The sequence below is a fragment of the Tasmannia lanceolata genome, unplaced genomic scaffold (assembly GCF_043159265.1).
Source record: "Tasmannia lanceolata isolate RefF3 unplaced genomic scaffold, GAP_Taslan_0.1 ptg000024l, whole genome shotgun sequence".
NCBI classification, from domain to species: domain Eukaryota; kingdom Viridiplantae; phylum Streptophyta; class Magnoliopsida; order Canellales; family Winteraceae; genus Tasmannia; species Tasmannia lanceolata.
Genome location: NW_027518701.1, coordinates 6,012,773 through 6,040,389, shown reverse-complemented (window position 1 = coordinate 6,040,389; position 27,617 = coordinate 6,012,773). Strand labels below are relative to the sequence as shown.

General features: G+C 37.2%; 1 protein-coding gene across 1 annotated transcript; it reads right to left on the bottom strand.

Annotated features, from left to right (window-relative positions):
• Window positions 1-116: 116 nt before the first annotated feature.
• Window positions 117-26,757, bottom strand: GSTT1 (glutathione S-transferase THETA 1). The gene is made up of 7 exons (XM_077367178.1): window positions 26,624-26,757; window positions 26,199-26,272; window positions 25,022-25,082; window positions 20,496-20,549; window positions 20,152-20,231; window positions 7,444-7,649; window positions 117-508 (listed from the first exon to the last, which is right to left on the bottom strand). Exons 1-7 carry the CDS (start codon window positions 26,686-26,688, stop codon window positions 296-298), a joined length of 753 nt encoding a protein of 250 aa, XP_077223293.1. The 5' UTR covers window positions 26,689-26,757; the 3' UTR covers window positions 117-295.
• Window positions 26,758-27,617: the final 860 nt, after the last annotated feature.

The following is a 27,617-nucleotide window of genomic DNA, read 5'->3' as shown; positions in this document are numbered from 1 at the left end:
AAGAAGTGAAACAAATGTCTCCTCCCTCAAACCAGTCTATCTGAAAAAATATTTTAAACCTAGATCAGTCCCTGCCGAATTTCGAGCTTCAACAAGCTGAAACAGTGATTCTCATGTACTAAACAGTATATGATTTCTAGCCCAACATTTCAACAATAAATAACATCGCATCAAAGGCCCAAATCAGAATACCCAAATGAACTGCTGTCATTCAGTTCATTTATAACACTGCATAGCTCAATAATGTTTTACAGAGACATTGCAAAAGCATCAAACCTCGCATTCTTCCAGCTTTTCACAGCTTTGAAGGTGTTGTGGTGTTTGTGCTTGTCGTCATCTTGTTATTAGCAAGAAGCAACCGATTGTTATGGAATCTTGCCTTAGCTTTGTAGAGTACCTCATGAACTTCTTCAAAATGAGGTTTTGTTGCAATTTTCAGATTGTCGATCCACTGCAGAACTTTCTTGTGCGGCCCCAGTATCCGATCATAATCATTCTCATCCAAAAGCTGAAACCAATGGACAAATAAAGAAAGTAATAAATCAGAAGCTAATTCTACTAATCCTCAACGACTAATAATCTCTTCGACATATGAAATAATGCAGAACGGATGCAAGAGGCCTTGTACGGTGTTTAAAATCTTATATCAAATACTCAAGAATATCTTCAAGTTTACTTGAATTGATCAAGACTTAGCTTGAGTTAAAATGCTCCTCAATTTTCTTAAAACCTGAAAAAAAAAACTTTAAAAACTCGAAGAGCATAGCGTAAAGCTTTTTAAACTAGAAAAAAGGCAATCAAGTACTTAGGCTGACACCAACTCCAGCCCTCATCGAGGTAGACTTGAAATCAAGTAATTAAAACTTTGAGGTAATCTGTGTCTTCATCAATAAGCCCAAAATATTTCTTTTCCATTACATGCATACCCACTTTCTGTTCAGCATACATTCAATAAATTGGATATATTTCCATCATTAAATTTCACCTTCTCAAAAAGGAATAAGAAAACCAAGATTCAAGAAGCCAATGGAGAAAAACTATTCAGAACACGGTCAATTTTATTTTTTGAAGTAAAGAACCCATAGTCAAATGACTTGCAGATATTTCCAAAAACATTGCAGAAGGGTGCATCTGTTTCAAGAAAGCTAACTTAGTAGATATGACTGCATCTAGACTTATAAGAGGCCAACTTTCAAAGGTTAAATATCATGATTCTTGACCTCAACAAACTCAAAACACAGACAACATAGAAATCATTTTCTCAATTTCTGGGTTCCGTGCTGCCTTGTAAATTGAAAGCCTCTCAACTTTACAATTTTGGATAAAGGTAAGTATTCACAACACAAGATTTCTATTTTAAAAAGCCTAATTAAACTTGCTAGAATCGGTCGACTCACCCAAGTTCCAAGTCGATCAACAAGAATTAGTGCACATAACCACAGCTCTTAATTTCACCAGGAATAAGTTGTAAAAAGGAGGTGAAATATCAAGGGTCAACAGTACCAGAACTGGAATTGCTAGTTATCAAGGCATAAGAAACAAAAACAGCAGGCTTCTAAAGGTTCAGTAAATTGGTGAGGCTGCAAAGTGACGGATTATAGTATGCATCCATGTATACTATAATAATCCATGTTTTTTTTTTAAAATATTACTATAATAATAAAGGATTTGTTAGCGTCCATCGCAGAAGGCATTTCACGGATGGGCTGTTGCATGAGAGAGAAGCCACACAGGCTCACTTTTCAGCAGACTTTTTCTTCATTCACGAGGTGGCTGCTCTCACATGCAACAGCCCATCCGCGAAATGCCTTCTGCGATGGACGCTAGCAAATCCCAAATAATAATCCATATATATCAGTTGCGGTCTATTTCTCTTGCTAGAAGCCTAGAACTCCCTCAAATACCCATAAAAGACACATGTAACTTGAACAGGGACACATTATATTAGTTCATAACAGCATAAAATAGAGACTCGTTAAATAAAATAGGTGGCATATAAATTATGCCAGAAGAATATCAAACTGAAATACTAAGGTTCTGTTTTCTTTGAAATACTGAGGTTCTTGTTTAACAAGCAATAACAATAGCAATGTATCAGATACATTTATAGGGTTTCAAATGTGCCCTTCAAAACATAAAAGAATATAGAGCAGTGTCCAGTTGCACACATGCTTGTCCATGTTGATACATGTTGAGATAGCTATATACGATACAAGTTTATTTTTCAAAGAAAATAAGGAAAAATTATAAAAGTGGCATGCCCTTGCTACATGAGCACACAGGATTCTCGCCCTCCTTACTTTTTTCCAAGGTATTTCATGTGGCAATCAGCCTTTTGCCTTGTAATAATGGAAAAAGAATCCTATAGACAGAAACAATGATCATAAAGGGTAGAAAGTGTCTAGGTCTTCCTTCAAATCCATTATTGTGTGTTTGTGTCTTTCATCAGATTGGAATTGTCTTGTAGGACCCTAAGGGAAATGAAGTTGACCTCTAGCTCAAATGGTTAAGGGTTTAGTTTTCAACTGGAGGCCCAACTTACCTATTAAAAAAATGATCCTAATGCAAATGTAATAATCCTATATGTCAAAGAAATCAACGAAGAAGCAATAAAGATCAAGGCAAGAAACAAAATGCACTGTTGTGTGCACAATCCCAAAATGTGGCCTAAATTAAGATTACAATTATAGGCCCCACCCGTAAAGGAAAGATTCTTTGGCATGTCTTTTTAGCTACTATTTGGGTCTTGTGGAAGGAACGCGATGCAAGGATATTCAAGGGTTACTCAAAGGGAGCCCGGTACCTTTTCAATAAGTTGGTTGCATTATCCATCTCATGGGTGAAAATGTTTAATTCTTTCAGATTTGAATTAGCATACGATTTGTGGCATGGGTGGAGAGAGATTTGTTCCGCCTCTACCAATAATCCTAAAGTGGTACAAGCATGATCCTCTCCGCCTCAAGGAACTCTCAAATTGAATTTTGATGGCTCCAGTCTGGGGAATCTGGGACTGTAGGTATAGGTGGCTATTAAGAAATGAGAAGGGGGAGGTCATTTGGGCTTTCGGTGGGCCAATAGGGGTAGCAAACTCAAATGAGGCGGAAGTTCGAGCCATCCACCAAGGAATTTATTTCCTGCGAAGTGTAGACATGAATAAGGTGGTGGTAGAAGGCGACTCTCTCAATGTCATAAGGTGGCTAAGAGACTCTCATTCGGTCCCTTGGAGATTTGCAGCTCTATTTGATGAGATTTGGGATAGGATTGGAACCTCTTCGATACCTTTCAATCATATCAGGCAGACAACAAATTGAGAGGCGGACAAGCTTGCTAGAGAGGGGGTACATAGGGAGAGAGTGGAGCTTTTCAATTTTCTCCCTCCATAGCTGCTAGCATTTTTTGCCTTCATTTCTTATGTATTTTTTCGGCTCTATTTGCCCTTTCCTTTGTATTCTTTCGGGACCTCCTTGATCTTGGATTTTTCAATGAATTGATCCTTACTTCAAAATAAAAACAAAAAACGAAAAAAGAATTATAGGCCCCATGATGGAGCATATGAGTTGAAACTTGACGCGGAGGATAACAAATTTGAAAGGTATCCTACATCCGATTCAAAATTTTTTTTTTGAAAGGCAACAAATTTTATTCCAGAAATAAGGATATACAAGGAGGATAAGCTGTCCCACTACATGAACCGAGGAGGCATCCTACATCCCCCGTGTGAAAAGCAATAACCTACAATTCCCCAAGTATTCGAGACAAAAGTTCAGTGGGATTAAAGACAGCAATACAAAAGTGGGAGCCTTATAGATGAGGTCAGTTTTCAGGTATGTTCTGAGTCCCAGGAGGAAAGGTGATGTGTGGTTTCGATGTTAACTCCCTCCTTAGCTAAGGCATCCACCAAAGAGTTAGCAGATCTCCTTTGATGTTGAAGCCACGGATGTAACCTGCTGATTAAGTCTCTAGTCTCATCCAATATCATATGCAATTACGACGGTCCTCCACAACGATTTAGTGCCCAAGCTATCGTGTTGGCGGAGTCCCCCTCGACAATCAGTGGGCCCATATTGTTTTTAACATACCATTGCAGCCCATATAGTAATGCCTTGGCCTCAGCTTTGTTTTTTTTTTTTTTTTTTGAAGTGGTTGGCCTCAGCTTCGTTAGCGTCGCATATCCCAGCCGAGCCCGAATAGATCATGACAGTCGCCCCATCCGCATCTCTGATTAGACCGCCGATTCCAGCCCTACCGGGGTTCCCCAGTGAACTACCATCGAAGTTTAGCTGGAAACATCCCATTGGTTGCTGGTTTTGGAAGCTAGAAGTGGACTGGTTTAATAATTTCTACAAATGGGGGTATATTTGTTGTTGTTGAAGGGTGTAAGGGCATTTGGGTCATTATGTGTATAAGCGAGGGGTATTGCAGTCTTCGTACTATGTTGCCCTATTTTGGGCTCTATATATACATCATTACATGGGAGAGCTCCTAAGTGGAGAATCTCACCATCTTCTCCCCCACTCTTCTTCTTCTTCCTCTCTTCTCTTATCCATTTTCCATTCTAACATGGTATCAGAGCAAGATCCTTAGGGAAGAAAGAAGAAGAGTTTCAAGTTTCCATCTTCATCTATCTCGTCTCTCTCGTTGTCATCTCTTCCTCGTCTCGTCTTACGCCTCATTTGTCATAAAACCCAAAACCCAAACTCATTTTTTTGGGTTTCTCCTCTCTGCACCCTAACTCCATAACCTTCAAACCCCTTGTGAACCTCTAATCCCAAACCCCTCTTGTAAATATCATTTGTAGATCCATCCATTTCCCAAACAAAAAAACAAGGAAGATTCCCCTTTTATCTATTTTTTTTTCCCATTTATAAGCTCTTTTCTTGTTCTTTCTTTTGTTGCAAATCCATAAATCTCTCTCTTTTTTAGTTCTCAATCCCTAAATCTCCTTGTTGGGTTCTTTCTAGTTTCTTTACCCCCTTTTTATGGTTTAAATCATTTCTTTCTTTCTTTCTCTCTTTCATGTTTGGAGTCTCATCCCCCTTCTACTCCATCCCAATTCTTGTTCTATCCCTCTATATTCGTTGTTTCTTATGGCGTTTGTATTGATCTCAAAGGTGTACGCCGAGTGTTTGTAAAAATGTCCAAGAGGGATATTGTGTGTTGAAGGTTGTATTTTCGTTGCAAGTTGAAGGCCGAAGAGGGGGAGTGTTGTAGCCCTCATGTAGTTCCATGGATGGAGTGTGTTGCATCCTTGTTTTCTTGTTGCTCTGTTCTTTCCATAGTTTTCTATGTCTTTTGTATTGATGTCAAAGGTGCACACCAAGTGTTTGATAAAATGTCTAAGAGAGGTGTCTTGCCTTTAAAGTCTTTTTTTCTCGTTGCAAGTTGACGGCATTCGGTCTTCAACTTGAGGGGGAGTGTTATCAAGTAGTTGTGCTAGTATGTAGTTGTTGGTGTTATCTTTTTTTGGTATTGTCTTCTTGTTGTCTTTGTTGGTAGTCTTTTTACTTGGTTGGTTTGTCTCGTTGCATCGATTGATTTTTTGTCTTCAAGGTTGCTTCTCGATAAATACTTAGAGCCTTCCATCTCCTTCCACAGTCAAACACTAAGGCAAGTGATAGTGGACTCTCATAATAATGGTTTCTTTAATGGTTTTGATATATAGTTTTGTTGCATCATATTTCTGTACCTTGGAATTTCAAAAAAAAAGAGGAGAGTTTTGAAAGGATTTGATTTGAAAAAAAAGTAGTCTGATCTTATGCATATATTCCTTGTCGCTGTATGGTAACGTTATTGACCTATATATATGAATGGCATATATATAAAGACCTATGCTTCCACCCACTTCGGCCAGGTGATGATGACTTGGGATATATACAAATGATGATTTAGATTTGAGACCGTATACTTTGGTACACGATGTGACTTTGTTTTCCAGTGCCTATCTATGTTTTTCCTCCAATACGAGGTTTTGATTCTTGCGTTATTTATCTCTACTATGATCTATTGATGTCCTCCTTGTTTGTTCTCATATCTTTTAACTATCGTACTCTTACTCTTATTTCGATTTCCATATCTCTGTTCAAGTTGTTGCCTATTCTGTTCATTGATGTAAGAATCACTGTTATAATGCAATTTCATTATTGTGCCATTTTATTATGTGAGCCCACTAAAGGATCTTGTTCAGCTCGTTCTGACTCAGTTACTACAGTTCTTGTAGGTTGAAACGATGACATTAACACAAAACAAGGGAGTTTAAAGGGATCGAGAAAAGAGTGTTTGGCAATGTGGCCTTGTCGGGCAAAGTGCCTTTACCTTGTGAGCTGTATTGGGTTTTTTTAGTCAGCTTGTTTCCCTTTTGGGTTGGCGATTCGGATTTTGGGATTTGGAAGAAAAAAAATCATGTCAAAAAAATTTGCCCCAAATCCGGGTCGTTACAGTTGGGTATCAAAGCTTAGGCTGTAGGTCCCTAGGGCTAGTATTTAGCCAAGTTGTGAGATAGGTAAAACCGTAAAACTACGCAAGGAGCATATAGGAAACGATGCAATAAATTCGTGTGTACTGCAGGCCCATGAGTCAATTGTATTGTAAGAACCATGTAACGAACTCACGTGCAACGGGGACGCCTGGTTCGACATGTGAGAGAGTTATATTGGCAGAAACCAAGAAAGTTGTCTGTGAGCTCCAAGGGCAATTTAGCCTTTTCATATGGAGTTAAAGTATTTTTTTCCCATAATGCGATATGCCAACGTGGACGTTGGGTCCCAAGGGGTAGGATTGTAAGCTCCCACATAATAAAGTGAGTTGTATTAGGTTCTTAGAATTTAATTTCTTGGGTAAGTCTTAGGAAAGGGTTGCCGGTTGAAATTAATTAAAAGCTATGCACCCACTCATGTTTTTCAAAACACACTTAAAGGAAAACACAACACCAACATACATTACTCGATCACATCTCACATCACATAAAAAGGACCAAAGTCATACCAGAGGGCCTATGATAGTTCATTAAATATCTCGTCTGTAAATTTACTCATGCCTATCCCATGATAAATGATAACTAACTATGCTCTGAAGCTTGAAAAAGAGGGAATTTTAGAAACATAAAAAAAATATAGTTTCCCGTACTACAGAAAAATGAGTGTTTCCCACCATTTTCCATTTCTCTTAAAATATGGATTATTTGCAGCTATCCTTCACATTTCCTAGAAAACATGTTTCCCCGCTCAAGAATAGTTTCCACGTACTTATGATCCAATAAAAACCACATCAACTGAATAGATTTAAGGTTGAAAGGTAGAGAAATTCTTGGATAAGAAGGACTAGCAATATCACAAATGTGTGGTGAGGTTGGTGCATGATATGACAATTTTCAGAACACTGCTACAAAAAAAAATGCCAGGTAAAAAAAAAACCCCCCATCCAGTGGAGATGGTGTGTATAGAGTACCTTCAATTGCATGATTTCACAAATGAGACTGAGATCTGCAATAGATGGTTGATGACTGCCTAATAAGAACTTCCCATTTCCTTTGAGCCAAATGGATTCAATTTTTGAAAGAGATGAAGTCAGAACCTTCTCAGCTTCAGCAGCTGCTTGCGGATTCAATGGAAGACCAAGTGCAGGTGCTAGTACAGTATTTAGGACAAAGGATGCTGCACAGAGAGATTCATGTGACAACTTACCAAAAAAATACTATTAAAAAAAAAAACTTACCAAAAAAATGCACTCATGACTATATCCAAAAATCAGTTGGAAAGAGATTCCACAGTTGATGAAAACCAAAATACTCATCAATAAATTGCACTCTCCAAGAAGAGGAATGATAGAATGAAGGGCGCCCTTGCAAAAACTAACTTCAAGGGCGCCCTCATTGGTCAATTTCAGCAAAGGTGCATTTATGATGGCGCCAAAAAAATTGGATGGCACCATAAAAGTGGAACGGCTTTGACTTTTGCCTCAAACAAGAGGAATGATAGAATGAAGGGCGCCCTTGTAAAAACCAGCTTCAAGGGAGCCTCAATTGGTCAATTTCAGCAAAGGTGTGTTTATGATGGTGCCGAAAAAAGTGGATGGAACCATAAAAAGTGGGAAAAATTGGATGGCACCATAAAAAGTAGTGGCGCCGAAAAAAGTGGATGGTACCATAAAAAGTGGAAAAAAAATGGATGGCACCATAAAAAGTGGAACTTCTTTTACTTTTGCTGAAATTGACGAATGGAGGCGCCCTTGAAGCTGATTTTTCCAAGGGCACCCTTCATTCTATCATTGCTCCAACAATTACGTAAAAGAGGTTTTATAATCTAGAGACGGTAGGTATGCTCCATTGTTGCAAGCTGTATGGATATTGTTCTACATAGCTCTGACAAAGTTGAAATCGCATCTGAGATAGAACACGGGCCTCCACATCATAAACGAATGTATAAGTGAATAGGAGTGGATGACATCGAGTCGCAGATGGTTTCAGATATGGCATGACCAATAAATGGCACAATTAGCAAAAGGTCAGTATATCATATGATGGTACAAAAAGATAAGCTACTAATAATTAACTAACAAGAAAGTCCAAGAAAACAATATGTATAATCTAAACATAAACTATAGATCATATCTTACATGTGGAATGCCATTATGAGTGCAACTTGGGTTGATTTTGGGAATCCAAGTTGTGCATTTAAGTTGAAATCAGGTTCAGGTTGAAACCAAACAGATTTTAGCAAAAGGTCAACCCATCCTGACCCAAGTTGCAGCCTTAAATATTATGATAATATAAATTTGGAGAATAATTTGAACTCAAGGCTAAGATCCTAAGGCTCCAAGGTTGAATAGCAAAACATATAACTGTATGTAATACCCGGTAAAAATAACAGTTATTATGTATAAAAACTATTCACATGTTACTATTCCCCTCAGTTTTTCCTATAAATAGAGTAGCCAGGAAGAGAAAAGGAAGAAAGAGAAAGAAAAGGGAGGAAGAGAGGGAGAAGAAAGAAAAGGCTAGGAGAATCACTTTTCCCTTATCGTTGTCATCTTCAAGGTCAAGAATCTTCAAATTCCCACTTCTCAGGTTTGATAAGGCATGTGATAGCTAGACTCGACTGATATCTTTTCTCAATGAAAGTGATGGGGATATGATTATATGTTGTTTTATTCAGATATTTCTTATCCGTTTTACTTCAAATATTCATTGTTTATATTTGGGAAATATCAAATCATATTTGTTTCAAAATGATGAAATGTGTTTCATTCTGGAAAATGAAATGAAATGTTGAATTTCATATGTACGAAAAGGTTGAACAAAAATGAGAAATGAAAGAAATGGAAGAGGTAAATGTGGCTCTCGTGTGACGTATTTGTATCTCTGAGCCGTCGACTTACCCAAAAGCGGAAGCGGGCCAAGTCCAAAGCGGACAATACGAGGGTGAGACGGATCGTTACAGGAAACTTCAGAAATAGAAACAGTTGGAAACTATTGGGCTTTAAATGGTTTGTTTTACTATTTGGTTAAATTGTTTCTATAAAAAAATCCTATTAGTATTAGTTTTAAATTCACATTATGTTATATACAAAATACAGCATATTTTTATAGAACTGTCTCTTATTATTGATTTCAGCTACATATCGAAGCTTCTATATACCTGCTCTCCTAACCCACTTTTTCCCACCAGGATTTGAAAATTTGGATGCGAGAGTATTTATCAATGAGGAACCTTAGTTATGAGAAGTGTGAAAGCAACTTGAGGAAATACGGATGATGAACCTGGTCAATCTCCTCAGATGTAAAAAGATTTTAAATATGTCATACTTGGGATTTTTTATAAATTCAGGATGTACTTTAACCTTCCGCTGTGTACTTCCAGGAATAAATATGTTTTGTTGCCCGTAGCGATCCGTGCAGTAAAAATCCGGGTCGTTACACTGTAACTTTGATGCTTCTAATTGTTCAGAATGCTGAAATAACCTTGAATTTAATGGAAGAAATCTTAGAGAAGAGGAACAAAGGAAGAAGAATGAAAGAAAAGAAAACTTCACATAATTCATTGATATCCTTCTTTTACAATTTCCTCTGCTTATAAGTAGATCCTATCACTTACAACTGTTCAACTACCTTAGTCCCATCAGTAGACTTATTAACTAGAGTTCTAACTAACATCACATCTTTTAACTATAGTTCTAACTACCATTAGTTGTCTTAACCACCTAGCTGACTCAGCTTCTTATTACTTGGATACATAGTCAGATAACCATTTTGGTTGACCTTTACTTCTCTGAAGCCGTACTCTTTCTGTTGTGTGAAGTGCTTGATCCACTGATTCTGTTTCTGCATTTGGAAGTGTATCATTGCCTCCCCCATTGAGAACCACCTCATCCTCAAGGTGAAGAGAAGGATGGAGTTGGTGAAATTCCTCAGCATCTTCCCAGGAAGTTTCTTCCAACGGCAAGTTCTTCCACTGGACTAGCCATTGTGTAACCCATTTGCCAAGCTTCAATACCTTTCGCTCACTCACAATAGCTAAAGGTTCAATAACGGGCCGATTGTTGAGACAAACCAGAGGCAAATCAAGCGGTACTATGGCTGAATGAGGATCTCCTTGAAATGGTTTCAAAACAGAGACGTGAAAAACAAGGTGAATTTGTGATCCTTCCGGTAGTTTGAGTTTGTACGCAACTAATCCAATCCTTTCGATAACCTGGAAGGGACCAAAAAACTTCTTTCCAAGTTTGTGATTTGGCTTATGACCCACCGTTACTTGTCTGTAAGGTTGTAATTTCAATAAAACCCAATCACCCTCTTGAAATTGTAATTCTGTTCGATGAACATCAGCATTAGCTTTCATTCTCGTTTGAGCTGAAAGAAGGCATTGTTTGATCTAAAGCTTGTTCCCAAATCTTAATCTAAAGCTTCCAATTTAGTACTCCCTCGGCAATAAGCTGGAATGTTAGGAGGAAGCCACCCAAAAACCGCTTCAAATGGAGATTTTCCCAAAGAAGAATGAAAAGGTGTATTATATTGATATTCCGCCCAACCCAAAAAATTGTACCATTTGGTAGGATATTCAGAAGTAAAAGCCCTCAAATACTGTTCTAAACAACAATTGACAACTTCCGTTTGACCGTCTGTTTGTGGGTGATATGCAGAACTCATCCCTAATTCAGTTCCTTGTAATTGAAACAAAGTTTCCAGAATTGACTCAAGAACACAGAATCCCTGTCACTGATTAATGACCTGGGTATTCCATGATGCTTACACACCATGTTCATAAACAATGAAGCAACCTTGCTGGCATTATAATGTTTGGGCAAAGCGCCAAAATGGGCACTCATAGAAAATATGTCTACCACCAGAATAACCGAAAAGCCTTGAGAAGTTGGTAAATCCAAACTTAAATCCTCCCAAACCTGTTCAGGAACAGTCAAAGGTTGTAAAAGACCATAAAAAGGAACGGTAGGACTTTTGATTTGTTGGCAAGTCACACATTGGCGAACAAACTTGTGGACATCTAATTTCATGGATTTCCAATAAAAAACTGTGGCTAAACGAATATATGTTCGATGAATACCAGCATGCCCTCCAATTGGTGTAGAATGAAATTCCCGAATCATTTGTTCCTTGAGTGTAGAATGAACAGGCAAGTAGAGATTCCCTTTAAAATGTAATAACCCATCCTTAGTTGACCAGTGAAGTGTATCGTCATTCTGTTGCTGTAGCTTCTGAAACACTTGTTGAGACTCAGTATCCCCTTCTAATTCCTGCTTTAGAATGCTCAAAAATTCATATTGAGGTGTAGAAATAGCCATCATTTGCATTGATAGTGAAGCAGAGGTTCCCAATGGTAATCATGACAAGACATCAACGGCGACATTCTCTCTTCCTGGTTTATATGAAATTTCACAGTGATGGCCCAACAATTTTGTAAGGTAGTGTTGCTGCTCAGGGGTTTGAATCAATTGGTCCATAAGTCCTTTTACGCTTTTCTGATCTGTATGAATATAAAATTTGCTTCCCAACAAATATTGTCGCCATTTTGCCACGGAAGAGGTAATACTGTAATAGCATATAATTCTCGTATATAAGTGGAAGCTTGTTGCATTCGAGGAACAATTTCTTACTGAAATAGGCACTAGGATGGCTTTTTTGCATCAAGACAACTCCAATTCCCACCCCAGAAGCATCCGTTTCTAAACAGAAAGGTATTGAAAAATCTGGTAATGTTAAAACTGAAGCCTATGTCATTTGCTTGTTTCAAGTTCTCAAAAGCTAATTGAACCAAATTATTCCATGAAAATCCTTTTTTTTTTAGTAATTCAGTTAGGGGAGCTACAATGGTAGCATAACCCTTGACAAACTTTCGATAATATCCTGTTAAACCCAAAATGCCTCGTAGTTGTTTCAGATTCAAAGGTATTGACCATGTCAACATAGTTTCGATTTTCTTATAATCAGGTTGAACTCCTTTGTCCGATAAAATGACCCAAGTATTCGATCGAATGCTTTCCAAATGAACACTTACTGAGCTTTACATACAATGAATGAGTTTTGAGTGTTTGTAAAACATGAGATAGGTGAATGACATGATCAACAATAGTTTTACTGAACACCAAAATATCATCGAAAAAAATGATGAAAATTTTTCGTAGAAAAGGTTTAAAAACCTGGTTCATAGTAGCTTGGAAAGTGGACGGAACATTGGTTAAGCCGAAAGGCATGACCAAAAACTCAAAATGTCCATCATGTGTACGAAAAGCCGTTTTTGGAATATCCGATGGACTCATTCTGATTTGATGATAACCTGCTCTTAAATCCAATTTTGAAAACACCGTAGCTCCATGTAATTCATCGAGCAACTCATCCAGTATTGGAATAGGGAATCTATCCTTAATAGTAATAGCATTCAATCCTCTATAATCTACACAGAACCTCCAGCTACCATCTTGTTTTTTACCAACAAAACAGGGGCGCTAAAAGGGCCGGTACTAGTTTGAATTATCCCAGAATCAAGCATTTCTTTCACTAATTTTTCAATTTCTGATTTTTGAAAATGTGGGTATCGGTACGGTTTAATATTCACAGGTTTAGAATTTGGTTCTAACAAAATGCGATGATCCGTAGATCTTGATGGAGGCAAAACAGAGGGTTCAGTAAATACCTCAGCAAATTGCTGCAAAACAGGTTGTAATGCAGGAATCACTTGTTGATATGGAGCTGTGATGCTGTTGTTGTTGAAGAAAGCAACATGAAACAAGATGATAAGCCCGTTATCCGCCAATTTGTGCAACTGAGTTGATGATATAAAATCTGACAGACAATCTTGAATTCCTTGTAAATGAATTTGATCTTCTTTCCAAACAAAATCCATGGTTAATGTCTTATAATCTGTTGTAACAGGACCCAATCCTTGCAACCACTGAACTCCTAAAATAGCATCAGCCCCTTGTAATGAAATGACGAAAAAATCAGTGACAAATGAATGGTTTTGAATGTCGATCTGAATATCGGAACAGATGCCTTGACAAGTTACAAATTGTCCATTGTCCGCTTGAACTTTAAAATGAGATGGAGTAATAGGTAAGCCCAGAAATTTTGCAACCCTTTCTGGTATAAAATTATGGGTACTACCTCCATCGACTAGTACTTGAAGAGTATGATTTGCAATGGTGCCAGCTAATCTGAGTGTTTTTGACACATTGAGACCCATTAATGCATAAAAAGTAATAGTAGGTTCAACCAAAGGGTCTGATGGAATTTCAGATTCCACCAAAGGAAATTCGTCAGTTTCGTTATTTTCACCTTCAAGAAACAAAAGCGACATTTGATTTTTGCACTTGTGTCCAGGATGAAATCGTTCATCGCAATTAAAACAAAGCCCTTTTTCTCTTCTTTGTTGCATTTCAGCAAAAGATAGTTTCTTGATTGGGATTTTTGTCGGAATTGTGTTACTTGAAGAAGTAAGTGTTCTTGATGTTGGAACATTTGTAGTATAGAACTGATGAGGTTGATTGTGTTGGTTTGAAAAGCTTGGATTTGGACCTAAAAGAGAAGGTTGAGTAACAACTTTGGAATTCCATTGTCTACCATTGAGACGAGTCTATGCAATTTTTTCTTCTTGCAAACGTGTGAGACCAATAGCCCGATGTAACCCAAATGGCTGATGTGCTAACACATCTCTTTAATCTCAGGTTTTAGTCCATAAATAAATAGCTTTTCAAGAAATTATCAGAAAGACCATAGACTTTATTGGGCATTTCCTCAAATTGAGCTTGATATTCAAGAACAGAACCTACTTGAAGTAATTTGACAAACGCACCCTGTGGATCTTCAAAAGGAGAAGGACCAAAACGATACCTGAGTGCTGTTTCAAATTCTTGCCAAGAACGCAATTGATTGATGTTCGACATCCATTGAAACCAATTCGAAGCAGATCCTTCCATGTGAAAGGAAACCATTGGAAGTTTTTGATTCTCTGGTGTGTGATGAAAAGCAAAGTATTGAGCTACCCTGAAAAGCCAAGCAGAAGGATCTCCTCCACTAAACTTTGGAAAATCAAGTTTTAGATGTTTCGGTGGAATCGCAGCAATAGCATTGGACTGTAGCTCTTCTTGATTTGAGAACGAAGTAGAATTGAACTGGGCGGTCTGATGTTTGCTATTCTCAAAATCAGAAGACAATTTGTCTAATTTCTGTTGCATAGGAAGGATGGCCATGAAATCATCACGCATTTGTTTCTGGAATTGAGCCATTTGAGGTGTGAGTTTATCCGATGCAACATCAGATTGGGAGTTTTGACGAGATCAAGCGCCGTCTGGCATTAGTTCATAACAATGAAAGCACCAATGATGCTTCTAATTGTTCAGAATGCTGAAATAACCTTGACTTTAATGGAAGAAATCTCATAGAAGAGGAAGAAAGGAGAAGAATGAAAGAAAAGAAAACTTCACAAAAGTCATTGATATCTTCTTTTACAATTTCCCCTGCTTATAAGTAGATCCTATCAGTTACAACTGTTCAACTACCTTAGTCCCATCAGCAGACTTATTAACTAAAGTTCTAACTAACATCACTTCTTTTAACTATAGTTCTAACTACCATTAGTTGTCTTAACCTCCTAGCACACTCAGCTTCTTATTACTTGGATACATAGTCAGATAAGATAACCATTTTGGTTGACCCTTACTTCTCTGAAGTCGTACTCTTTCTGTTATGTGAAGTGCTTGATCCACTGATTCTGTTTCTGCATTTGGAAGTGTATCAAACTTACATTATTATGAGTGTTAATAAATTACACATGTGATTAGCTTGACCTAAGCCCATGGAGTGTGCCATGGATTGGAAAGTATATAATCAGCACACAAATAATAATGATATCAAGTATATCTGATGGGGACATCAACGAAGGAGGAGGATTTAAAGTTTACAAGCGAAGAAAGAATCGTGGGAAGGAGAATGACTGATTTTTGCATGAGAGATGGACGTTCACATGCTGCATATACCACATGTGTTGTGCCACATTTGCCACATGGCATCCACTCTATGTTGATGTTTTTCTTTTAGTTGTTTTTTACTATTTACGATCTATTTTCGTCATTTTATTAGTAGCCTACTTTTTAAGCATCAAATCTCATTCGTTTGGCATGTTTTTGGTATTATTAGAAAGGTTTTTCAATTACGTATCTAATGAGCCCAAGATCACATGATTTGGATGTGATTTGAGCAAGCTATGGGTGTTTTTAGGAAGTAGTAAAGGTCTATTACGGGATTACTATTTTAGGTAAGTTTTTATCTTTACTTAGTTTACTTTGGATTAGATGAATGGTTGAGATTAGTTTTTAACTTTAAGTTATCTTCTAGGGTTTCTGTTCTTCTAAATACATCTTATGAAAGCAATGTAAGGGAATTTGGAATATTGAATAGAATTGAGAATTTTTTGTGAGAGCTATTGTGTCTTGGACTTCTTCTCTTCTCCTCTTGGTGGCTAGGAGCCATTCTTTTCTCATCTCCTCTCATCTATTATCTTCTATATCTTTAATCAAATCAACACAAACAAGGTTAGTAAATCAGATTTTCTATTTTCTTTGTTCTTGAACCGTAAAACTAGAAAACCCAAAATCCATAGATCTCTCTTGTTCTCCAAGATCTTATTATGAGATTTTGACGGATTGTTTTTATGAGTAAACCTCAGCCTAAACAACCAAGAACCCTAACTTTAAACCCCTTTTGCAGCCAATTGAAAATTTGCACCATTTTCAAGCCCGGAAACCCTTTTTAAAGATCCCTAGCATAAACCTACTATCAAATCAGAGCCTAAGCCCTAGATTAACCTTTCTTTTACTTTCTAAACCTTAACTTAAGATTTGGACAGCAATATTAAACCAAAATCCCAGATCAGCCAAATTTCCAAAATACCCCTACCACCCAAAACTGGACCGTTTTGAGCCTTTTACTGTTGCTGGACATTTTTTTTTGTTTTTCTTCATTGGATATTATTATTTTCATGCTTGTGTAACATCTCTTTCATTGGTACTTACATTAGCTTTTAGTTCTTTTAATTGGTTGCAAGCGTAGGCCTAGTTTCGGACTAATCTTTCTATTATCAATTCGTCTAATGAATTCTTATCGCTTTGATTGATTTGTATAAGGTTTAGTTCATGATTAATTACAATCTTTACAATTATTTTTGTTATTTAAGTCTCATTATTGCTGCTGCCCATAGATTAATTAGGTGTTAATTCGGTCCTAGGTAAGTTGTTAAGTGTTCTTTTAGTTTTCCGTGTAAGCCCTAAATTGTCCTAAAGTCTTAATCCCACTAGCAGTGTAGGATTTTCCCTAAATTAGGTATTGTCCAGCATCAATATCCTTAAAATATTTTGGTCATTAATATGAATACTAAAATACATTTCAAAATTGCAACCAGGGTGGAGCCAAGACATGTAAAAAAGAAAACAAAAAGACTTATCAACTCTGACTCGACTTACTCCATTAGAGTGAGAATTGTCATCAAGGTCCAAGACGGTGTTGGATAGTTGTTCTTGTTGCTTGCTACTTTAACCTTCTTCTATACACTAAGGAGATTTTGGCTAGCATATTTTGAGCGGCAGGACTTTCAAGTGGCCAATGCAGGGATAGGAGAGTGATTCTCAAGGGTATTTGCATCAGATTGGCTACTTCAGCATGCATGCTAAAGGTCGTGTAAGTGCTTTTTACTATGAAGCATGCTCAAGGAGCCAGAGAAAACTGCAAAACCCAATTTTAGTGGCGCATTTCATGGATCCCCCTCCCAATTAGAGGAGTTGTTTCATATAGAGGTCAGAGAAAAGAAGGCTACAGTGGAAGAAGCAATGGTTCTCAGGGAAGGTCTTTAAGCGTTTTCACAACCAGAAAGTCCAAATTCATCCCTTTCCTGTGGTGGATTGAAGAAGACTTCATGTAATTTGATGGGCCAATAGGTTATCTTCCTTCTTTGGTTCGTGTATCATTCTTTGAGGGAAACTTTCAAGTAATTTCTAGTAAATTTCACATATATTAATGAGGAGGCAAATCAGGTGGTTTCTTTATCTCATTAACCAATAGTTGAAAACGATGCTCTCAAGAATTCTCTGCTTTCTAAGAAATTGACAGCATAGTTTTATTCCACCTGAATTAGTAAATCTCTACATTTGACCAAAAAAAAAAACTTATGAAAAGACAATGATCCCCTAAATTAGTTGGCTAGGAGCCAATTCATTGTTTCTTTGAAGGGGCAAACATAACCAAAGTGAATGAGCCAATCTTCTAGGAAAGCCAATCTCATTCTCCCATTCCAATCCCTCCTGACCAGACAAATTGGAAAATGCACACAAATTATATAAATAGGCAATCGGGAAGGGGAGGGGGGACCCTAAGGCAACTAATGAAGACCCATTGACAGAAACATAACATTGTGATCAAAGGAATTGGGCTACATCTTAAATGTTTAACTAATAGAACAACTATACAAGTGCACAAAAAGTAGGGGTAAAAAATGTGGTGAGAAGGGAATCAAAACTAAGAAGGGATGGTAGATGCTAAATTCATTCCCTTCCCACTTTTGGCCTTGAAAATCATTAAATCAATTGACGTGCACTTGTAGGACAAACCAACAGTTCAAGCAGAGGGAGGTGATAAATTTAAAGTGGTTATGCAAGTGTTGCATATGAAATATCAGGACAAAAAAAACTATATTAATACAACATTTTACACAGCAAAAAAAGGTTTTATGGCAAGACAATTTAAATTAAATACAGACATTCATTAAAACCAACAAATCACGTTGGCAATGATCTTTCAAGGAAACCAGGTTGCTCCAGAATAAAGATCACTTGCGATTTCTCTGCTAAAATAAAGATCTGCGCTATTTCTCTGCGTAGAAAGTCAAAAGTTGAGGCTAGCTTTTTGGCCACTAGAGGTGGTCTCTCTTTATTTAAAAGAGGTCTTCTTAGTGGCTTCAGAAAGGATGAAATTAGGAAGAGTAATTTTGTAGCTAAAGTCCAAAACTTATTACAAGAAGTTGATAACCTTCCACTCCGGTTATGCCGGGGTCGAAGGAGTCTAGGAGAGGAAAAGAAAGTGTAATCAAGATTTCACCTTTGAAGTAAATGACTTAGAATTGTTGAAGGAACTGGATTACAATGAGAAACTTGCCAGAAAGGAATCCCCTACCTCGAGAGAATTAACTCTGAGTATTTTAAAGAAGCAGTGGAAGCATTTCAATTCATACGCTAGGGGCTCTAATGAGGACCCCATCAGTTCATTGGAAAAGAATGCGGTCTAGGATGCTTGTGTTCCTCTCTTCAATTCTTCCCAGTTCAAGGAGGCTTTGGAAGAGGAAAGGCGACTTCGCCGGGCTCGCTGGGAAGAGGGGAAGGCAGCAGAGATTAGGAGGTTGGAAAAGTTGAAGGTGGGATCACATGAGGAACCAGTTTCTAGTGATTCGCTGAATCGGGAGGTTGGTCAACTAGTCAGAGAGCGTTTGTATCGAAGGAGGACGTCAAAGGAAAAGGAAAATCAGTGGAAGATAATTTAGCGCCACTGGAGGACTGCAGACATCCATCGGAAGAATTTGAAGACATGCTATCTATTGGGGACGTCTTCAGAACAAGGTATGAGGAGAATTTTGAAGCAACAAAAGTAACGTTTGAATCCATGACTGCAAGGGACTTCAGAGAGAAAAAGAAAAAAGAGGCTATAAAGAAGAATGGGGAAGGGAACCTAGGTAATTAGCGAGCTATCTATGGATATGTTCAAGAGTCCTTAGGTTTTTGAGTCTCTTTCAGTTTGTGAATCATTAAATCGCTTTCATGCATCAGTACCTTCTCTAGAATCTGAGCCTTTCGGGTCTTTTGGGAAAAAATTGGGTGTTTGGGGAGACTACCTTAGGTGCTAAGTCACAGGCAGATAGCAGTCCCGGTGGTCTTAGTGGTGATCAGAGATTTATTAAAAGTTCAAGGGTATTTTTGTTTGGTGATACTGGCCTCGGAGTTAGGTAAAGAAGCATATTCAGAAAGGGAGAGGGATAGAAGAGAAAAGGATCCCCTCTGGAATTACTGATTTGTCTTCCGATAAGTGAAGTATAAGCATGGTGAGCAAAATTGAGGTTGAAAGATTGAGACAATAGCAGTAGTACTTGTCCCATGAATTGAGAACATCCAGTTTCGCCTTGTATGGTTTTCACCAAAATAAGGCTCGAGAGATCTGGATCTTTCGCTTAGTTTTGGTTATCTTGCCTGGAACTCTTTTTATGCTAGTACTAAAAGACTGTGGTAGAGTGGCTGCTAACGAAGTTTTTAGATGAAGACAAAGAATGGTTAGATGGATCGTAGTGAAGGGCAGTTGGTTGGGCATAATCGGGGAAAAGACTCCCTTCAATTGATTGTAGGCACGGAAAGAGGATCCAGAATTTCTTTGGTTCGTTCATCTTGTCCAAGGGTACGCCCTGGCAAGTTTTATTTGACATTATGTAATGCTAGTTAGGCCTCCTTGTCCCCAATGTATTCCTCATATTATCAATGAAATTTTGTCACTTTTCAAAAAAAAAAAAACCAGATGGTTCTTGCAAAGTTGAAAAAACACAACCACAGTAGTAGGAAGCATTAGGCATCAGTTAGGAATCTAGTAATAGACTAAGGAGTTGAAATCTACAGTACCTGAACCACGGCGTAAATTGGAATGATGCCAATCCAATACTGAATTAATCTTAGCTCTCTTGGAAAGATCCGCTGGATACCTAACCAAAAAGAGTGCCAATAGAAAATCCTGTAGGAACTTGGAGTTGGAAAACATATCTAAGGCATTAGAAGTAGCGGAGAACATTTACAAAAAATGTAAGAAAGAAACTGGGTTGTGAATGCATAATATAAATTTACAAGGCCAAGCAATCAATTAAAGAAAACCGACTCCAATAACCAAGGGGAATTCCTCAGAACAACAGCAAGCTAGCACAAGTATACATTAATTCTAGAGATGGAAAAATCCGAGTAATTAAACTTACCAGTGATCTGAAACTCCAGGGAATGCACAAGCAATGTAGCTCAGGATTGCATGACTGTAGAAGATACAATGGAACAAAAAAATACTGTAGACTTAGGATGAAGAATTTCAGAAGATATTACTAAAAAAGGAGGTGCAAATGGTCAATGGTCAGAAATCACTGTCAGTGTAGCTTTGCAAACTGTGTATTTGTGCATAATAATGATGATAAGAAATGTTCAGCAAAAGAGAATAACAGAAATACAATTAAGGTACAGAAGTACAATAGGAAAACAGCAGAATTGAAATACACATTTTATTGACAGTGATTGTTTGTTGAATTAATTATAATATGCACGGAGAGAGCAACAGAAAGACATGCTTCTGCCATGCATGCACAGCTGAATGGATAAAGAAAGATAAAAGGGGAAGGGAAAGAGCTAGGGTTGCAAGGGGTGTTTTGAATCTTACCAAGAGCATCTAATTGAGCTTTCTTGGAGGATGAGGAAGGTTCTTTCTTGCGAGGAGTGGGATTGGGATGTTAGCCAACACTGCTTTAATAAGAGTTATCCTAGCTCCCAGTGAGACCAGATTCCGCTTCCAAGAATCCAACTTTCTCTCCACCCTTTCTACAATCGGATCCCATGCCCTTTTCCAAGGTCTTCCAACACACAATGGTAGACCAAGATAATTCGTCGAAAACTGATCTTAGGTAGAACCTGCAGGTGACTTTCTCAGGGGCTTAAAATAGTGTCCCCATCTTTAGAGATTATATCAAACGATTTCTCTTTACAATCAAAGACGAAGGTGAAGGTTATTTCCTTCCTGCACGGTACATCTTCTTCCATAGAGTTAGAGTAGAAAAGGTATAATTGAATTAGTGTGCATGGAAAGAGAAAAGATGACTATGTTGGCTTTGCTAGGCCAGTTATCTGAAGCACCCACAACCAGTTCCATGATCGGGGTCGGTCCATTGTGACCTCACTTGAAGTGAATTAAAGAACTCGACACCGAACATGAAAGCAGCACATAAGACGGCAGTGATGATAATTACCGGAGTGAGAAGCAAGTGCGAGACGCGATGCGGGAAGCGAACGTGGGAAACAAGGGGTTTGAAAAAGAGAAAAGCGGGAAGCGAGAAGTTCTAAAGAAAGTAAATAGAAAACGTGTTAGAAGTTTTATTGAAAGGCAACATGAAGCATGTAATAAGCCTCATTGGAAGCAAATAAGAAGTGTATAGAAAGAGTAGGATTATCACAAGTTAGGGAGGAAGGGTTAATACAGGTAAGGAATACAATTAGTAGAGAAGACTTTGCAACTGGTTAGAATCATAAGTTTAAGGGATTTATAGTTATGCAGGTTTTATTCACGTAGATTTAATGTTAAGTATTTGGAAAAAGACCCACACAAGGTTTCATTTGAAACTTAAGATGAGTTTTTAAATTTTAAATATACTCATTTTTTAAAGACACTCCGGCATTATAAAAGAGAGAGAACCTTTTTTAGCAGAAGAACTTAGCTTCCTGAGTGTATTAAGAGAAAGAGTGTAGGGGAAGCGTTTGTGAAGCGCGCTTCACCTAAATTTGGGAAGCGAAAACTTAGCTCCTGAAGCGAGCTTCCCATCCTACTAGGAAGTTTCCGGTAACTATGGGTAGAACCTTCTTCAACGACTCAATCAAAACCTTGGCTATCTCATATTGTTGTCTTTTCCCCTTTAACCAGCCCTCCATCTACACATATTTTTACCATGATTACCCACCCTAGTTTTAGTTTCTTTATGCCATAGTGTTAAATTTTGCCTTGTTTCAGATTGTAGACAGATCTTTATATCATTGTTACCCCTTATTTATAAATTTGATTTATTTGGTGTGAGCTAATTGTTACAAATGCTACTTGGCTGAATTATCCTGTTAATAAATGAACTCAAAGGCTAACATAAGTTGTAAAAACCTAGTTGTGCATTGATTATTTTTCTGGATGATGAATCTGTTCATGGACTGTTGATGCCTTTGTTGTAAATTTTGTTTCGGTCACATTTCGTTTTGGTGACCGGACTGGTACGTTTCAGTCATTTCGTTCCGATTTCGGTCGAAACTTTTCATTCCGCTACAACGAGGGAAAGCTTTTTTAATAGTTAAAAATATAAAAAAAATCCAATCAAATCAGAAATTGTTAGAAAAATATAAGAAACAACTAAATTATTCAATATATATATATATATATATATATATATATATATATATATATATATGAGAAAACGGTTCCTACACATATGTGTAGATAAGTTCTCTACACACTAGCTTAAAATACAGTGGGGGCCACATTATTTGGGTGATCCAAACCATTCATTTTTAAGGCCCTCACATAGATAGGGTGTCCACAAAAAATCAGATCCATAGATCATCCTAACCATTCGAACTGTGGAGGCAAAAAATGGACTAATTTGTGAAGGTTTAAAGACATCCATTTTACCTCCACAAATCGTAGGGTTGGGATGATCCTATGGATCTGATTTTTTGTAGACACCCTATCTATGTGAGGGCCTTTAAAATGGATGGCTTGGATCACCCAAACAATGTGGGCCTCCACTGTATTTTAAGCTACTGTGTAGAGAACTCTCTACACATATGTGTAGGAACCGTTTTCTCTCTCTCTCTCTCTCTCTCTATATATATATATATATATATATATATATATCTATATATCTATATATATATATATATATATATATATATATAGAAACAACTAAATGAACTAATAATGTAAAAGATCCAGCATTTACTCAAAGGAAAATGACTATCAGTCAACAAAAATGCCTGTGTCGACTGTTGACCAGTGCCTAACAAGATGAAAATTTTTGGAGGCCAAATTATGAGACTTTTTTTACCACACTTTTGGGATTTAATAATGTTTGGACATGATAGATTTTATGAATTTTTAAAATTGGAAAAATACCCCACCCAACCCCTTTTTTCGAATTTTGTACTAGAACTGGAGAGTTGACTTTTTATCCTTTTAGATTTGGGTCTAGAAATTATTTTCAATAGACCCAAATGGGGGTATTCCCTTATTTACATGTAAATCTTAAGTAAATGGACATTTACTTAAGATTTACATATAAATACTAAGAAGAGCTATGATTTAGCCGACACTTCGAATTTATTGTTGACACACGTGTCGTGCCGTGTCCGACACGGCAGGCATGTCCACCCGTGTCGACACTCCTTTGGACACTTTTAAATGTATTTCTAGGAGTGTTCGAGTTAATGTGGGCGTGTGGACACGTATTTGTGTAATAATCAATAATTTTATGTATATGTACGTGTCACAATTTCTAGATTTTTAGATGTTACCATGTCAGACAACTCATCCGTGTAGAAACTCGACACGTGAATCCGTATCGACAAATTATGATTATATATACTTTCTATTTTACCCGTGTCCCCGTTTCTAAATTTTGGGGGTTTGCCGTGTCTGACACTCCGTGTCAGTGTCGACACACGACACTCGTACCCGTGTCCACAAATCATAGAAGAAGAGAAAAGATGAAGAGAAGAGAATCAGGAAGAGATAAGGAGAGTAGAACAAAAACAACTAAATGGACAAATTTCAGACGATATCCCAAATTTCAGGAATTTTGTACGTCTAGATTTCGTGCGAAATTTCCTGATTCGAACGAAATCCGCAACGAAACGAAGCATATGGTCATTTCGTTCCGGTTTTCATTTTTCTTGTGTGAACCTAAAGTTTTCACTTTTATGCTCCAAAGTTCTCCTTAAAAACATGTGAACCCTAAGTTTGCACCGCTATCCCACCTAAACATAATTCTAAAAAGACCTAGTCTAGTGATATAGCTTGTCTCTAGTCGGTCAAGTAAAGAAGATAATCATCACATCTTTTGCTCATACACGTTGTCATCATACTCCATGATTTCAATCTAAGCAAATCAACTCCATAAAAGAAAGTGAGTTGAGGCTCTTCCCTTCCAATACCAATATCCATTTCCTAGTCCCATCCTGGACCTAATCCTGTACATGAAAGATCTTTGCCCACTCAACTAATTGCACATACTACAAAAATTCTATCATATTAGCATTCCGAAATCCTCCAGAGTCCAAACTTCGGTATTTGCCCTTCATAATATTATATTAAAACCCCCAAGTTCAATACCAAATCTCCAGTTGCATTAACGCAAAAGTGCATGACTCACAGCTCTAGACTTGCAATGGTGAAAACAACGACATAACTGGACAAGCAGAATTAAATTAGTAAATCAAAATTCATATGGCAAGATTGGACTCCATCATCAAATAAACTACTATTTCACAAGATCTACTCTCAAATCCTAGATGTAGAAAACATGATGATAAACCCAATGTATTCAAAGATGAAGGTGGAAAACTAAATCAAGTTGCATTGAACAATAAAATAAACATTTGTACACAAATCTTAACAACTGACAACCCCAACAGATTCATATATGCATTCATCAGACAAAAAATATACAGTTCATGTATAATGAAGACGCCAGAAAAGGCCAGCAACTACCTCTCAAACAACTTGAATCTTCCATCAACAATTGCTGGAACTTGTCCCATGGGATTGATTTCTACAAAAGTATCATGCGAAACTTTATGTAGCAAAAATTATATAGTCCACTTTTTCTTCTACAATGATAAATAACTATTTTGTTGTATTGGAAGTCAATCAAACTTAGCATCAAGTTACAAAGAATTTGAAAGAGTGCATAAACACAATATAAAGTTTGCAAGTTCCACCTTCAAAAGAAGATGATTTTTGGTAAATTCCATTTTGAACAGTTGAAATTTGAAAGCTGAAAATTTATACATATCAAATCCATCTATACTTCCAATATGATTATCAAGATTGAGAAAATTATCGATTGATTATGACGTAATACCATCTATTATGCAGGTGCAAGAGAGCTAGCGGATGCATTTACATTGCCACATGTTTACAAGGTAACAAAGTATGCATCATTATAAGCATAGATGGACATTTAACATACTACTTATGTATGTATTATAAGTGCACTCATGTGTATTCATATACACATAAATCAATTTGCAAGAGATCAATTTAACATACTACTTACATATGTATTTAAGCACACTCAGTGCTAACTTGATTTGGCCAGACTCCCAATACAATGTTCAAACTCAGATTCTAGATTTCAAATTATATAAGAAAATCCACAGTCCAAATTCCAATTTAAAAAAATCGACAACTTTTTCATTGATTCTGCCTAGTCGCATTTAAAAATTGAAAACCATTTTCTTTGTTGGATCCAAGCCTACATGGACGTCATTACTGTTCAACAAGTGAATGTTTTCCTATAAAATGTGGACTATTGAATATCAACTATTTTTTTTCTAACTGTTTGTTTGATAGCCCCAACTAGAACCAGGATTAGAGCCGGGCAGATTCCTTTTACCTTCTTCATGAATTTTTTTATAAAGGATTCATTTAGCCGACCCCAACTAGTTTGGGACAAAGGCTTTGTTGAGTTGAGTTGAGTTGAGTTTGTTTGATGGGCACAGATCATATCGTTAGGATTGTCTAATTGGCATGAATTTAGTAAATTAGCCTATCAATAGTATACCCACTGTATACACTATGCAGATCATGGATTAACAAAATTAAATACTAGAAGAAATTCTACAAATTGGAAATTGAAAAGGAGAAGATAACCTAAAAAATTCACCTTTAAATTCGGGAGAACGATGCTGGCCCTTTGCAATATCGATTCTGATTTCCTCAAAATCGATTCCATTTACCCTAATCATCAAATCAAATCAAAATTATAACATATAAACAAAATTTTTAATGAAACTCGCAATGAAATACCAAATACAAATGCATAAATCAACATAAAGAAGTAATCAAAATGACGTTCTTCAACTAGAACAATTTTTTTGCATTGAAAAGAAAAGCTCACCACAAAAAAAGATAGAGAGATTGAGTTTGTAATGGAAATTAGATTATTATGAGAGGTGAGTATAAGAAATCAAATAGCAAAATCGGATTTATTTATTTATTTTCTTTCTATTTCAAATTTTCCTCTTTTGGTTTTTTGATTTTGGGAGATTTTTCATAACGTGATGAGAAGAATAGGGAGGAATTATGTACTTGCAGAAAATGATAATCGCACGCGTTGGTTGAGACATGCGATCGCCATAGATTTTCAACTTCATATCTCTCTCTCTCTCTCTCTCTCTCTATCGAAACTGGGAAGAAGGCAGATAAGGTCGCTTTAAGTACACTAAAAGGGGGCTGTCCTAAGTAAGAAAAGAGGGCGAATATATACTCCCCTATTTAAATAGGGAAATGCATTTTTAGCATTTCCCTTTAAATAATGCACAACGACTATGGGTAGGGGTGGCAAAATTGACAGAACCGAAAATTCGGTTTCTGTTTGGTTTAACCAAACCGATTCAAATTTCGGTTCGGTTTCAGTTCGGTAGAACCAAACCAATTCAAAGTTCGGTTCGGTTCTGTTTGGGGGTCAAACCGAATCGAAACCAAAGATTTTCAATGATTATGAGTAAAGGGTGGCAGAATTGGCGGAACTGAGCCAAAACCGAACCGAAATTTTGATTTCGGTTTGGTTTAGATTCAATTTTCGGTTCGGTTTTGGTTTGGTAGAACCAAACCGATTCAAATTTCGGTTCAGTTTGGTTTGGGGGTCAAACTAAACCGAAACCGAACCATTGCCGCCCCTAACTATGGGGCCGATTATTTCTCATTTTAAGTGGGGCCCACTGCAATTGGCAACTAATGACAGGCCTATTATTGGGTTTACAGCTTAATTTCGTTCTAGTGTGGTTTCTTTTACTCTAAAGGGGGCTGTCCCAAGTAAAATCTAGGGGCGAATATATCATTCCCTTATTAAAATATTACACAACTCCTGCTGGGCCGATCATTTCTCATTTTAAGTGGGGCCCACTGCGATTGGAAACTAATGACACGCTTATTATTGGGTTTGGGCGTCCGTTTCAAGCCTGATTATTAGTTGGACCTATGCTCTTATAATCAAAATCCAGCTTTATTCCGGTCAAGTGTGGGCCCGTGGGCTGTTTGTTTGCTAATAGGATTATAGGAAAGTGAGAATAGGGTGGACTAT